The 15,203-nt window shown below is 48.8% G+C and overlaps 1 protein-coding gene across 1 annotated transcript in view; it reads right to left on the reverse strand.

The window, feature by feature from the left end:
- Positions 1-19: 19 nt before the first annotated feature.
- Positions 20-15,203, reverse strand: part of LOC134984027 (zinc finger protein 850-like) — a 586,502-nt gene continuing 571,318 nt past the window's right edge. Inside the window, exon 9 of the mRNA XM_063949670.1 lies at positions 20-1,903. Within this exon, the coding sequence (XP_063805740.1) occupies positions 1,170-1,903 (734 nt within the window). The 3' untranslated portion in view covers positions 20-1,169. The remainder of the gene's footprint in view (positions 1,904-15,203) is intronic.

Consider the following 15,203-nt stretch of genomic DNA (forward strand, 5'->3'; position numbering starts at 1 on the left):
CCGCCCTGTCTCCGCTCACTACTGCCACTCACCCCGTCCCCTCCCCACTACTTCCACCACCTTGTCTCCCCCTCTGACACCTTAACTCTGCTTGAGGACAAGATTCTCACACATACACTGCCTCCTGCAGTCCCCACTACTGCCAGCCACCCCGAGTACCCCCTCAGCTCTGCTTGGGGATAATATTACCCAGACAGTGCCACCGATACAGCAATAGTGCCACCCACCCTGTCTCCCCTCTGACATCTCAGCACTGCTTGGGGTTTCTTGGTATTGCTGGTAACAGTCCATCTGCAGATGGAAGCAAGTAGGACAGTAAGGAGTCAGAAGCTGCTCCTGGTACCTCGGACCCTGGTCATGTAGTGCTGGGAGAGTCAGTCAGATTATGTAACAGTCACCATCTTACAGGCAGCTGGTGGAGGGAACAGAGAATGGGTGTTATGTGGCGTCTGGTTGGTAGTAAAGCGGAGTTGTAGCCCTGCCGTTTATTGGTGAGCTTCTATCATAAGGACCTGTTTCACCAGGACTGAGTCACAGCCAACTGGCATCACCCACACCTGGAGCTCAGCTAGACAACCATTTAGGATTGGTACTGGCTTCTCAGTACTTAGAGCAAAGACAGGTCATCTGTATAGCAGTGGTAGATGAGGGCATGACACCTGATTATTTCACCCAGTGGTAGCATGTATATTGCAAAAAGCATAGGATATAGGATAAGAACTTTGAAGAACAATGCATGGCAATGATGAGTATACTCCAGAAGATTAAAATGGTTCCTCACCTGAGTGATGTCTAATGTGTGCAACAAGTGCCGATTTATTTCTCAGAGTATGGAAATGGCTTCTCACCTGTGTGACTTCTGTGATGTGTAACAAGTTGTGATTTCTGTGTAAAACATTTCCCGCACTGAGAGCAAGAAAATGGCTTCTCACCTGTGCAACTTCTCTCGTGGGGGAATTTACTAAGGTGGGAAATTTTTAAAACTAGTGATGTTGCCCATAGCAACCAATCAGATTATATCTATTATCTGCTAGAAGCAGCTAGAAAAATGGTAAGAAGAATATGATTGGTTGCCATAGGCAACATCACCAGTTCTAAAAATCTCCCACCTTAGTAAATTTACCCCATGGTTTCTAAGATCTGATTTGTGTGCAGAACATTTCCCACACTCAGAACATGGAAATATATTCCCACTTGTGTGAGTTCTGATGTCTAACAAGATATAATTTCCGTGTAAAACGTTTCCCACACTCAGAGCAAGAAAATGGCTTCTCACCTGTGTGAATTCGCTGATGTGTAACAAGTGGGGATTTCTGGGAAAAACATTTCCCGCATTCAGAGCAAGAAAATGGCTTCTCACCTGTGTGACTTCTCTGATGTATAACAAGTTTTGCTTTATTTAACCAATGTTTTCCACACTCAGAGCAAGAAAATGGCTTCTCCCCTGTGTGACTTCTGTGATGTGTAACAAGTGGTGATTTCTGGGAAAAACATTTCCCGCATTCAGAGCAAGAAAATGGCTTCTCACCTGTGTGACTTCCCTGATGTATAACAAGATGTGATTTTTGGGAAAAACATTTCCCACACTCAGAGCAAGAAAATGGCTTCTCACCTGTGTGAATTCGCTGATGTGTAACAAGTTGTGATTTCTGGGAAAAACATTTCCCGCATTCAGAGCAAGAAAATGGCTTCTCACCTGTGTGACTTCTGTGATGTGTAACAAGTTGTGATTTCCATCTAAAATATTTCCCACACTCAGAGCAAGAAAATGGCTTCTCACCTGTGTGACTTCTCTGATGTAAAACAAGATGTGATTTCCGTGCAAAACATTTCCCACACTCAGAACATGGAAACGGCTTCTCACCTGTGTGACTTCTCTGATGTAAAACAAGATGTGATTTCCGTGCAAAACATTTCCCACACTCAGAACATGTCAGTATCCTTTCACCAGTGTGACTTCTCTGATGTATAACAAGATGTGATTTGTATGTAAAACATTTCTCACACTCAGAACATGTAAATGGTCTCTCACCTGCCTTACCTGTGTGTGGGTTAATACGCTTTGTGTTCTGTGTAAAACATTTGGCATCTATAGAACAGGGAAACACTGTATCTACTGTCAGAGCTGTAACAGATGCACCAATATCAGAGTGATCAGGAGAACATTTCCCAGGATCAGAGGGATCAGCTGATAGAGCTGGATGTATAATTGGGGTAATGGTATTATCTTCTGGAGAATCCGGTCTTTTGCCATTATCTTTTATGTCACAATCCAGGGATAACATTAGATGTCCTTCTGAAATATTCCTGCTTGTGTGTCCATCTGCTGGAAATAAAATACATTATGGAAATGTGACATTTTCTGGAACAATATTAATCTTGTAAACAATAGGAGAAGACGACTCTCTGGGACACTTAATTGTAAATGTGTGTGTATAATAAAACATAACTTTTAATGAAGGCTTTATAATATTGTGTCTCAGACTATCATTGTGTCCACCCTCCTGAGAACACTCACAATAACAAATGTAATATTATAATAAGACTTAGATATATCTCTCTCTTGTACTGGTAACTAACCATGAAGTATAAATGGAGATGTAGTCACTCACCAAGTCCTATGTCAGCACCAATATAAAACAATGGATGGGGAACATATCGTATGAATTGGAGATTCTAGATGAACAATAACATCAGTCATATGAGCTGATGGATCAGAGAAATGTCTCCTAACGTTACTCCTGGAAGCATTGGTAAGGTAGCATTCCTTTATGTGTGTGCTCATACGCTGGTAAGCCTGTACATGTGTTACTCACCCTTATATAAGGTATATTGCTACAGCAGAGTAGGTATGGAACAAGGTACCTTACATGCAATACACCATATAATACCCTGCAATCATCATCATCATCACCTGCTAGGTTATAATCCACTCTTACACCCCCATCATGTGTTTTACCTCTATATTCTCAATAGTAATAAGGATGATGTGTGTACGGTAAGTATGATACAGAGAATTACATATCAGAATCTATACAGCTGCCGCCATACTTCTGCTTCTCATACGTGTGCTACTGGCAGCAGTGAACATCTGAGTGAGAGTGCAGGGAAGACAGCAGAGTCTGATGAGAAAGAGATTGGATCTGCCTTTGCAGGGATGTACCACACCCGCCACCCCTGTTAGTATATAAAATAATAAATAAGAGGAGCGTGGTCCATCCAGACGTGCTTTCTGGAGCTCTCCTCACTAAGTGGCTATTTATCTACCCTACCTGAGAGCTCTCAGCCGCCGCTGGGACCAAGACCCAATCTATTAAGTCACCCCACTCCTACTGCCCTAAAGCCACTGGCTACACTTACTCCGGGCAGCGTTCACTGCCGCAGCCTAGCAATGCTGCTGAAGCCACAGGCTGTATTCTGGTCACCTGACTTGGAGGTGCTTTTGGCTGCAGGGGTGGGATGGTTAGGGTTAAGCTGTGGGTAGGTGGGGGGTTAGAGTTAGGCATCCCCAGAGAGGGATAGGATTAGGCTGCTAGGGTGGGGGGGGCTAGGCTGTGGGGGAGGGAGGGTTAGGCTGCAGGGAGAAGGGTTAGGCTTAGCACCACTGGGGAGGGTTAGGGACAGGCTGTTGGGGAGGGAGGATTAGGCTGCAGGTAGGGGGTGTTAGGCTTCCCCAGGGGAGGGTTAGGCTGTGAGGGAGATAGGCTGCGGATAGGGGGGGTTAGGCACCCCCCGGGGAGGGATATGCTATGGGGGAGGGAGGGTTCGGTTGTGGGAGAGGGAGTTAGGGTTAGGCTTCAGGGAGAAGGGTTAGCACCGCTGGGTAGGGATAGGAACAGGCTGTGGGGGAGGAATGGTTAGGCAGCGTGTAGGGGGGGTTAGGCATCCCCCAGGGAGGGTTAGGCTGTGGGGGAGGGAGGGTTAGACCAGAGAGTGTGGGGAGGAGACTGGCGAGATCTCTGGGCTGGTAACACACAGTGACATGATGTGAGGGGAGAGCAGGAGTATAATAGGGGCTGATGTCTCCTGATGTATGAGATACACCAGAGAGTGTGGGGAGGAGACTGGTCAGATATCTGGGCTGGTAACACAGTGACATGATGTGAGGGGGAGAGCAGGAGTATAATAGGGACTGATGGCTCCTGATGTATGAGATACACCAGAGAGTGTGGGGAGGAGACTGGTCAGATCTCTGGGCTGGTAACACACAGTGACATGATGTGAGGGGAGAGCAGGAGTATAATAGGGGCTGATGTCTCCTGATGTATGAGATACACCAGAGAGTGTGGGGAGGAGACTGGTCAGATATCTGGGCTGGTAACACAGTGACATGATGTGAAGGAGAGAGCAGGAGTATAATAGGGGCTGATGTCTCCTGATGTATGAGATACACCAGAGAGTGTGGGGAGGAGACTGGTCAGATATCTGGGCTGGTAACACAGTGACATGATGTGAAGGAGAGAGCAGGAGTATAATAGGGGTTGAAGGCTCCTGATGTATGAGATACACCAGAGAGTGTGGGGAGGAGACTGGTCAGATCTCTGGGCTGGTAACACACAGTGACATGATGTGAGGGGGAGAGCAGGAGTATAATAGGGGCTGATGGCTCCTGATGTATGAGATACACCAGAGAGTGTGGGGAGGAGACTGGTCAGATCTCTGGGCTGGAAACACACAGTGACATGATGTGAGGGGGAGAGCAGGAGTATAATAGGGGCTGATGGCTCCTGATGTATGATACACCAGAGAGTGTGGGGAGGAGACTGGTCAGATATCTGGGCTGGTAACACAGTGACATGATGTGAAGGAGAGAGCAGGAGTATAATAGGGGTTGAAGGCTCCTGATGTATGAGATACACCAGAGAGTGTGGGGAGGAGACTGGTCAGATCTCTGGGCTGGTAACACACAGTGACATGATGTGAGGGGGAGAGCAGGAGTATAATAGGGGCTGATGGCTCCTGATGTATGAGATACACCAGAGAGTGTGGGGAGGAGACTGGTCAGATCTCTGGGCTGGAAACACACAGTCACATGATGTGAGGGGGAGAGCAGGAGTATAATAGGGGCTGATGGCTCCTGATGTATGATACACCAGAGAGTGTGGGGAGGAGACTGGTCAGATCTCTGGGCTGGTTACACACAGTGACATGATGTGAGGGGAGAGCAGAAGTATAATAGGGGCTGATGGCTCCTGATGTATGATACACCAGAGAGTGTGGGGAGGAGACTGGTCAGATCTCTGGGCTGGTAACACACAGTGACATGATGTGAGGCAGAGAGCTGCTGATGGCTCCTGATGTACAATATACCCTAGAGAGTGTGGGGAAGAGACTGGTCAGATCTCTGGGATGGTAACACACAGTGACATGATGTGAGGGGGAGAGCAGGAGTATAATAGGGGCTGATGTCTCCTGATGTATGAGATACACCAGAGAGTGTGGGGAGACTGGTCAGATCTCTGGGCTGGTAACATACAGTGACATGATGTGAGTGGGAGAGCAGGAGTATAATAGGGGCTGATGGCTCCTGATGTATGAGATACACCAGAGAGTGTGGAGAGGAGACTGGTCAGATCTCTGGGCTGGTAACACACAGTGACATGATGTGAGGGGAGAGCAGAAGTATAATAGGGGCTGATGGCTCCTGATGTATGAGATACACCAGAGAGTGTGGGGAGGAGACTAGTCAGATCTCTGGGCTGGTAACACACAGTGACATGATGTGAGGGGAGAGCAGGAGTATAATAGGGGCTGATTGCTCCTGACTCCACACTGGGAAAATATATATTCCTCATTAGTTTGTACTGACAGAGGAGGGTGTAGGATAAGAGATTGCTGTAGTGACTGAGGAAGGAGAATATGTGACTCTTTTCTATAATAAGTGTTTATTACTCACCTGTGCTGATATCTGTAGGGATCTCCTCCTCCTTACACTGCTGATCACCCCTCACATACGTCTCTTCTTCTCCCTCTGTATCTTCTGCCTTTATATCAGTCACATACGTCTCTTCTTCTCCCTCTGTATATTCTGTCTCTATATCAGTCACATACGTCTCCTCTTCTCCCTCTGTATCTTCTGCCTTTATATCAGTCACGTATGTCTCTTCTTCTCCCTCTGTATCTTCTGCCTTTATATCAGTCACATATGTCTCTTCTTCTCCCTCTATATCTTCTGCCTTTATATCAGTCACATACGTCTCTTCTTCTCCCTCTGTATCTTCTGCCTTTATATCAGTCACATACGTCTCTTCTTCTCCATCTATATCTTCTGCCTTTATATCAGTCACATCAGTGGCGTAAGTTCGTCCCAGTCGCCCGGAGGCATGATAAATGTTGGTGCCCCCCTACATATACACATACACACACATACCATATGTAGCTATCCGGCACTAAGGGTGAACAGTAGCAGCGTGCTCAGGTACCTTTCCCAGTAGTAATATAGATACACATACAAAGTGGACGCACACCAAGTCAGTTATTACAATAAAACAGACACCAGCATACCATTATAGTACACCTACAGTGCTCCCTCACCCGCCAGCAGGTCTCGATGGAGATGCTTTGGCGCAGTGGTGTGCCGATATAATTAGTGTTCACTGTAGGATTTTTTTTACGGCAGGGTGCTGATCACGGGGAGGGATGGGCAAACTTAGGTACATACTATAATGCTTGGTGCTCCCATACCTATGGGCCAAAACATGGACAGTGCGCGCCGAAGGCGCGCTCCAAAAATCTAGCGGCGTTGTTTCATAATAGGGGCCAAACACTTTATTACAACACGGTGGTGCACCTAATACACATTGCACCAGATAGAACCTCCTACACACTGCGACAGATAGAGACGTTATACACATTGCACCAGGTAGAGAGCACTGAGGCACACTGCACCAGGTAGAGAGCACTGAGGCACACTGCACCAGGTAGAGAGCACTGAGGCACACTGCACCAGGTAGAGAGCACTGAGGCACACTGCACCAGGTAGAGAGCACTGAGGCACACTGCACCAGGTAGAGAGCACTGAGGCACACTGCACCAGGTAGAGAGCACTGAGACACACTGCACCAGGTAGAGAGCACTGAGACACACTGCACCAGGTAGAGAGCACTGAGGCACACTGCACCAGGTAGAGAGCACTGAGACACACTGCACCAGGTAGAGAGCACTGAGGCACACTGCACCAGGTAGAGAGCACTGAGGCACACTGCACCAGGTAGAGAGCACTGAGGCACACTGCACCAGGTAGAGAGCACTGAGGCACACTGCACCAGGTAGAGAGCACTGAGATTGAAGTTTACAGCTGCAAAATACTTACAAGGTTAATTTAGCCCAGGGGGACTCTCATGTGCTTACCGGGTCCGGCGGCGCACGGCTGGGTCTGGCGGCGTGGCGGGGTACGGCAGGCAGAAAACGGCGGGTTGGTAGGGCGCACAAAAACGGGCAGGGTGGGATTCATCTGTCTAAAAAAAGGTGCAGACACCTAGCGTGAACACTAGATATATATATAAAAAAAACACAAACGCCTCATTCACTTAAACACACACACACACGTCTCTTTCACTTACACACACAAGTCTCTCTTACATACACATGCCTCCCACTTACACACATACATGCCTCTCACTTACATACACATGTCTCTCACTTACACACACACACACATCACTCACACACATGCCTTTTACTTGAATGCACAACTTTCATTAAAAACACACACACACCTCACTTAAAAACAAGCACACACAAAACACAGTGCTTCCCCCCAAATACACCTCTCCCCTACCCCCCACACAGTGTCTACCTTTGGCTTTCATCATCAGGCTGACGGAGCAGAGAGCTTCCCTCGGCTGGCTAGAAGAGGAGCTGTGCTCTGGAGCTCCCCCTAGCTGCAGCCAGTGCCATCTCTCCCTACAGGAGGCAGCTTCCGTGTCAGTGACTGCTCCTCCGTCCACAATAGCAGCGCAGTTCTCAGGCTGCGGGAGACAGTGGAGGAGATGCGCCCCCTTGTGGTCAGGAGCCCGGCGGCAGCCGACTCCACTGCCTCCCACAGTTCCGCCCCTGAGTCACATACGTCTCTTCTTTTCCCTCTATATCTTCTGCCTTTATATCAGTCACATACGTCTCTTCTTCTCCCTCTATATCTTCTGCCTTTATATCAGTCACATATGTCTCTTCTTCTCCATCTATGTCTTTTGCCTTTATATCAGTCACATACGTCTCTTCTTCTCCCTCTGTATCTTTGATTTTAATATTATTTAATTGGGCTTCACCCTATGTAAACAAGACAAATATAATGACACACAGCTTCTCTACAGATCATATAGTGACAGTCACTGATCCCACCTACCTGATCCTCCTGTGGGGTCCTGTGATTCTCCTCTGTACAATCCTGGGAATACAGAGGACGGGGACATCTCTCTGGGGTATCTCTGTTACTGGGTCCTTCTGTAGGAGACACACAGTGACTGAGTACAGTGTATATATGTGATTATCAGATGATGTGTGTATATAGGGGGCCCTCATACCTGCTCTCCCCTGTACAATACATGACAGTCTCCTCTTATCCAGAGATGTGAGGGGCCGGTGATTCTCCATCATCACGTCCTTGTACAGACCCATGTGTTCCTCTATATACTCCCCCTCCTGCATGGAGACATAGACAGTGACATCATGACACCTTATAGGAACCTGACACAGAGTGATACAGTCATCACCCAGACACATCCCCTGGTGTTACTGTATAATGTACCATTCCCAGGAGTCACCTCTCCAGTCATCACCGAGACACATCCCCTGGTGTTACTGAAAAAATAAGAATTTACTCACCGGTAATTCTATTTCTCGTAGTCCGTAGTGGATGCTGGGGACTCCGTAAGGACCATGGGGATAGACGGGCTCCGCAGGAGACTGGGCACTCTAAGAAAGATTTAGGACTACCTGGTGTGCACTGGCTCCTCCCACTATGACCCTCCTCCAAGCCTCAGTTAGGACACTGTGCCCGGAAGAGCTGACACAATAAGGAAGGATTTTGAATCCCAGGTAAGACTCATACCAGCCACACCAATCACACCATATAACTCGTGATAGGAACCCCGGTTAACAGTATGATAACTATTGAGCCTCTGAATAGATGGCTCGCAATAACAACCCGATTTTTGTAACAATAACTATTTACAAGTATTGCAGACAATCCGCACTTGGGATGGGCGCCCAGCATCCACTACGGACTACGAGAAATAGAATTACCGGTGAGTAAATTCTTATTTTCTCTGACATCCTAGTGGATGCTGGGGACTCCGTAAGGACCATGGGGATTATACCAAAGCTCCCAAACGGGCGGGAGAGTGCGGATGACTCTGCAGCACCGAATGAGAGAACTCCAGGTCCTCCTCAGCCAGGGTATCAAATTTATAGAATTTTGCAAACGTGTTTGCCCCTGACCAAGTAGCAGCTCGGCAAAGTTGTAAAGCCGAGACCCCTCGGGCAGCCGCCCAAGATGAGCCCACCTTCCTTGTGGAATGGGCTTTTACAGATTTAGGCTGCGGTAATCCCACCGCAGAATGCGCCAGCTGAATAGTGCTACAAATCCAGCGCACGATAGTCTGCTTAGAAGCAGGTGCACCTAACTTGTTGGGTGCATATAGAATAAACAGCGAGTCAGTTTTTCTGACTCCAGCTCTCCTGGAAACATACATTTTCAGGGCCCTGACTACGTCCAGCAACTTGGAATCCTCCAAGTCCCTAGTAGCCGCAGGCACCACAATAGGTTGGTTCAAGTGAAAAGCTGATACCACCTTCGGGAGAAACTGAGGACGAGTCCTCAACTCCGCCCTATCCATATGGAAAATCAGATAGGGGCTTTTACAGGACAAAGCCGCCAATTCTGACACACGTCTGGCCGAAGCCAGAGCCAACAACATAACCACTTTCCACGTGAGATATTTTAAATCCACAGTCTTAAGTGGCTCAAACCAATGTGATTTTAGAAACTCCAAAACCACATTGAGATCCCAAGGTGCCACAAAAGGAGGCTGAATATGCAGAACTCCCTTGACAAAGGTCTGAACTTCAGGCAGTGAAGCCAGTTCTTTCTGGAAGAAAATCGACAGGGCCGAGATCTGGACTTTAATGGACCCCAATTTGAGGCCCAAAGTCACACCTGCTTGCAGGAAATGTAGTAATCGACCCAGTTGAAATTCCTCCGTAGGGCTCTTCTTGGCCTCACACCAAGCAACATATTTCCGCCAAATGCGGTGATAATGTTTTGCAGTGACATCCTTCCTGGCCTTGATCAGGGTAGGGATGACTTCCTCCGGAATGCCTTTTTTCTTTAGGATCCGGCGTTCAACCGCCATGCCGTCAAACGCAGCCGCGGTAAGTCTTGGAACAGACAGGGTCCCAGCTGCAGCAGGTCTTGTCTGAGCGGCAGAGGCCAAGGGTCCTCTGCAAGCATCTCTTGAAGTTACGGGTACCAAGCTCTTCTTGGCCAATCCGGAGCCACGAGAATAGTTCTCACTCCTCGCCTTCTTATTATTCTCAGTACCTTGGGTATGAGAGGCAGAGGAGGAAACACATAAACCGACTGGTATACCCACGGTGTCACTAGAGCGTCCACAGCGATCGCCTGAGGGTCCCTTGACCTGGTGCAATACCGTTTTAGCTTTTTGTTGAGGCGGGACGCCATCATGTCCACCTGTGGTTTTTCCCAACGGTTTACCAGCATTCGGAAAACTTCTGGATGAAGTCCCCATTCTCCCGGGTGGAGGTCGTGCCTGCTGAGGAAGTCTGCTTCCCAGTTGTCCACTCCCGGAATGAATACTGCTGTCAGTGCTAACACATGATTCTCTGCCCATCGGAGAATCCTTGTAGCTTCTGCCATTGCCCTCCTGCTTCTTGTGCCGCCCTGTCTGTTTACATGGGCGACCACCGTGATGTTGTCTGACTGGATCAGCACCGGCCGGTTCTGAAGCAGGGGACTTGCTTGGCTTAGGGCATTGTAAATGGCCCTTAGCTCCAGAATATTTCTGTGAAACGAAATCTCCTGATTTGACCACAGTCCTTGGAAATTTCTTCCCTGTGTGACTGCCCCCCAGCCCCGAAGGCTGGCATCCGTGGTCACCAGGACCCAGTCCTGTATTCCGAATATGTGGCCCTCTAGTAGATGAGCCCTCTGCAGCCACCACAGCAGCGACACCCTTGTTCTTGCCGACAGGGTTATCCGCTGTTGCATCTGGAGATGGGACCCGGACCATTTGTCCAACAGGTCCCACTGGAACGTCCTTGCGTGGAACCTTCCGACTGGAATTGCCTCGTACGAAGCTACCATTTTTCCCAGGACTCGTGTGCATTGATGTACCGACACCTGACCCGGTTTTAGGATGTCTCTGACTAGAGATGACAACTCCTCGGCTTTTTTCACTGGAAGAAACACTCTTTTCTGGTCTGTGCCCAGAATCATTCCCAGGAACAGAAGACGTGTCGTCGGGACCAGCTGTGACTTTGGAATGTTGAGAATCCAGCCGTGCTGTTGTAGTACTTACCGAGAAAGTGCTACCCCCACTACCAACTGTTTCCTGGACCTCGCCTTTATCAGGAGATCGTCCAACTACGGGATAATTGAAACTCCTTTCTTGCGAAGGAGAATCATCATTTCGGCCATTACCTTGGTAAAGACCCTCGGTGCCGTGGACAACCCAAACGGCAGCGTCTGGAACTGATAGTGACGTTCCTGTACCACAAATCTGAGGTACTCCTGGTGAGGAGCGTAAATGGGGACATGCAGGTACGCATCCTTGATGTCCAGGGAGACCATGTAATCCCCCTCGTCCAGGGTCGCAATAACCGCCCTGAGCGATTCCCTCTTGAACTTGAACCTTTTGATATAAGTGTTCAAGGATTTTAAATTTAAGATGGGTCTCACCGAACCGTCCGGTTTCGGTACCACAAACATTGTGGAATAGTAACCCTTTCCTTGCTGAAGGAGGGGTACCGTGACAATCACTTGTTGTGAATACTGTTTTTGAATAGCCACCAACACTGCCTCCCTGGCAGAGGGAGTTGCCGGTAAGGCAGATTTTAGGAAACGGCGGGGGGGGGGGGGGGAGACGTCTCGAATTCCAGCCTGTACCCCTAAAGTACTACCTGAAGGACCCAGGGATCCACCTGTGAGAGAGCCCACTGTGCGCTGAAATTTCTGAGACGGGCCCCCACCGTACCCGGGTCCGCCTGAGCAGCCCCAGCGTCATGCTGTGGACTTACCCGACGCAGGGGAGGACTTCTGCTCTTGGGAACTAGCTGTGTGTTGCAGCTTTTTTCCTCTATCTCTGCCTCTCGGCAGAAAGGATGAGCCTCTAGCCCTCTTGCTCTTTTGGGGCCGAAAGGACTGTACCTGATAATACGGTGCTTTCTTTTGCTGTGGGGCAGCCTGTAGCAAAAAGGTCGATTTCCCAGCCGTCGCTGTGGACACGAGGTCCAAAAGACCATCCCCAAACAGTTCCACCCCCTTATAGGGTAAAACCTCCATGTGCCGCTTTGATTCGGCATCGCCATACCATTGCCGAGTCCATAACCCCCTTCTGGCGGCAATGGACATAGCGCTTATTCTTGATGCCAGCCGGCAAATATCCCTCTGTGCATCACGCATGTATAAGACTGCATCTTTTATATGCTCAATCGTCAGCAAAATATTGTCCCTATCCATGGTATCAATATTATCCGACAGGGAATCTGACCACGCAGCAGCAGTACTGCACATCCAAGCTGATGCAATCGCTGGTCGCAATATAATGCCCGTGTGTGTGTAAATAGCTATTAGGGTAGCTTCCTGCTTTCTATCAGCAGGTTCCTTCAGGGTGGCCGTATCCGGAGACGGTAGTGCCACCTTCTTTGATAAGCGTGTCAGTGCTTTATCTACCCTAGGGGGTGTTTCCCAACGTGACCTATCCTCTAGCGGGAAAGGGTACGCTGCCAATAACCGTTTTGAAATTATCAATTTCTTATCGGGGGAAGTCCACGCTTCCTCACACACCTCATTTAATTCCTCAGATGCAGGAAAAACTACTGGTAGTTTTTTTCTCACCAAACATAATACCCTTTTTTGTGGTACCTGGGGTATTATCAGAAATGTGTAAAACATTTTTCATTGCCTCAATCATGTAACGGGTGGACCTATTGGAGGGTACACTAGTCTCATCATCGTCGACACTGGAGTCGGTATCCGTGTCGACGTCTGTATCTGTCACCTGAGGTAGCGGGCATTTTAAAGCCGCTGATGACATTTGAGACGCTGGAACAGGCACAAGCTGTGTAGCCGGCTGTCCTATGTCGTCAAACCTTTTGTGCAAGGAGTTGACACTTTCACGCAATTCCTTCCATAAGTCCAACCACACAGGTGTCGATCCCTCAGGGGGTGACATCACATTCACAGGCATTTGCTCCGCCTCCACATCATTTTCCTCTTCATACATGTCGACACAGCAGTACCGACACCCAGCAGACACACAGGGAATGCTCTTACAGAGGACAGAACCCCACAAAGCCCTTTGGGGAGACAGAGGGAGAGTACGCCAGCACACACCAGAGCGCTATATATCACAGGGATATCACCTATAGAAACGTGTTTTCCCCTTATAGCTGCATAAATATAGTTATACTGCGCCTAATTTGTGTCCCCCCTCTCTTTTTTACGCTTTCTATAGTGCAGGACTGCAGGGGAGAGCCAGGGAGCTTCCTTCCAGCGGAGCTGTGAGGGAAAAATGGCTCCAGTGTGCTGAGGGAGATAGCCCCGCCCCTTTTTCGGCGGGCTTTCTCCCGCTATTTTAAAAGTTCTGGCAGGGGTTAAAAAGCACCTATATAGCCTCTGGGGCTATATATGGTGCCAGTTTGCCAGCCAAGGTGTCAGTATTGCTGCTCAGGGCGCCCCCCCCCCCAGCGCCCTGCACCCATCAGTGACCGCAGTGTGTGGTGTGCATGAGGAGCAATAGCGCACAGCTGCAGTGTGTCACGATCCGGGTATCTGGACGCCATTACTTACCCTTCAGATGCCTCCTAAGGCGGGCTCAGCGTTCCAGGACCGGATTCCGCTGTTCCTGAGTTTCCACATGCAGAGTGTCAGAGTGGTGTTTTCATCAGCCGCGGCCTCCGCTGTGCCCGCGTGGTTAAATGTGCATCTATCAGCCTGGCGTCTCCTGTCTCCGGTGGCCGGCGCCGCCATTACTGTTTCCCAGACCACATGGATTACAAACCAAACTTCCCTCCAAGTGTCTGCATGGGCGCAGCCATCTTGGATTCTGTCATCTGATCATTTCCACCAATCTGCTGTCTGTATTGTTGATTTGCATAATTGCCTAGCCAACCCCTTCCTTGCTGCAGGTATAAGTAAGCTGTGCCTGAGCAAGGAAGACGTCAGTGCTTTGGTTGTCAAACCTAGTTCCTGTTTGTCTCTCTCCTGTGATTGTCTTCCAGGTTCCAGCTCCTGTCTCAAGACTTCCACCATAGAGACCCGCACCAGCATTCCACCTGCGGTGTAGCCTGACTCTCCAATCCATTGTGGATTCATCTGTTTCCAGCTACAACATTACCTGCTTCCAGCTCAGCTTCCAGCAGAGTACAGCTTCCCTTAAAGGGCCGGTGTCCTTTCTACACTTTACCACTCTCCACCGGTATTATTATTTCTCCGCTCTCAAGTTCTACATTTCAGTTCATATTTCATCGCTCCCAAGTTCATTTATTATTTAACTGGTTCCAGCCAGTATCCACTCCGTGCTAACAACAGTCTGGTTCCAGCCAGTATCCACAGCAGCTGTTTTACCTTCAGCAACCCAGCTTTTCCTGGAACACCAGCTGGCACAATCCTGGGTTATCTCCATTGCTACAGTCGGGCCTGGTAAGGACTTTCCATCTAGAAGATCATAAGAACTATCTCACACTACCAGTGCCCTGTGGCTCCTGCCATCCTGTAGTACTCAGGAACTGTATTTATTCTTTGCTGACTTTTACGTTTTCTTTTACTGCTGCTGTGTTGCGGAGTTGTCATAATAAACATCATTGTCTTTTATCCAAGTTGTCGTGGTCACGCCTTCGGGCAGTTAATATTCATGTTACTTACATGTCCAGGGGTCTGATACAACCTCCCAGGTTCCGGTACATCTCAGCCCCTACAACTGAGGCTGCCTCCCGTCAGCTCAGGCCCTCAGTTGTGACACAGT

Source organism: Pseudophryne corroboree, assembly GCF_028390025.1.
Source record: "Pseudophryne corroboree isolate aPseCor3 chromosome 3 unlocalized genomic scaffold, aPseCor3.hap2 SUPER_3_unloc_30, whole genome shotgun sequence".
Lineage (NCBI taxonomy): Eukaryota > Metazoa > Chordata > Amphibia > Anura > Myobatrachidae > Pseudophryne > Pseudophryne corroboree.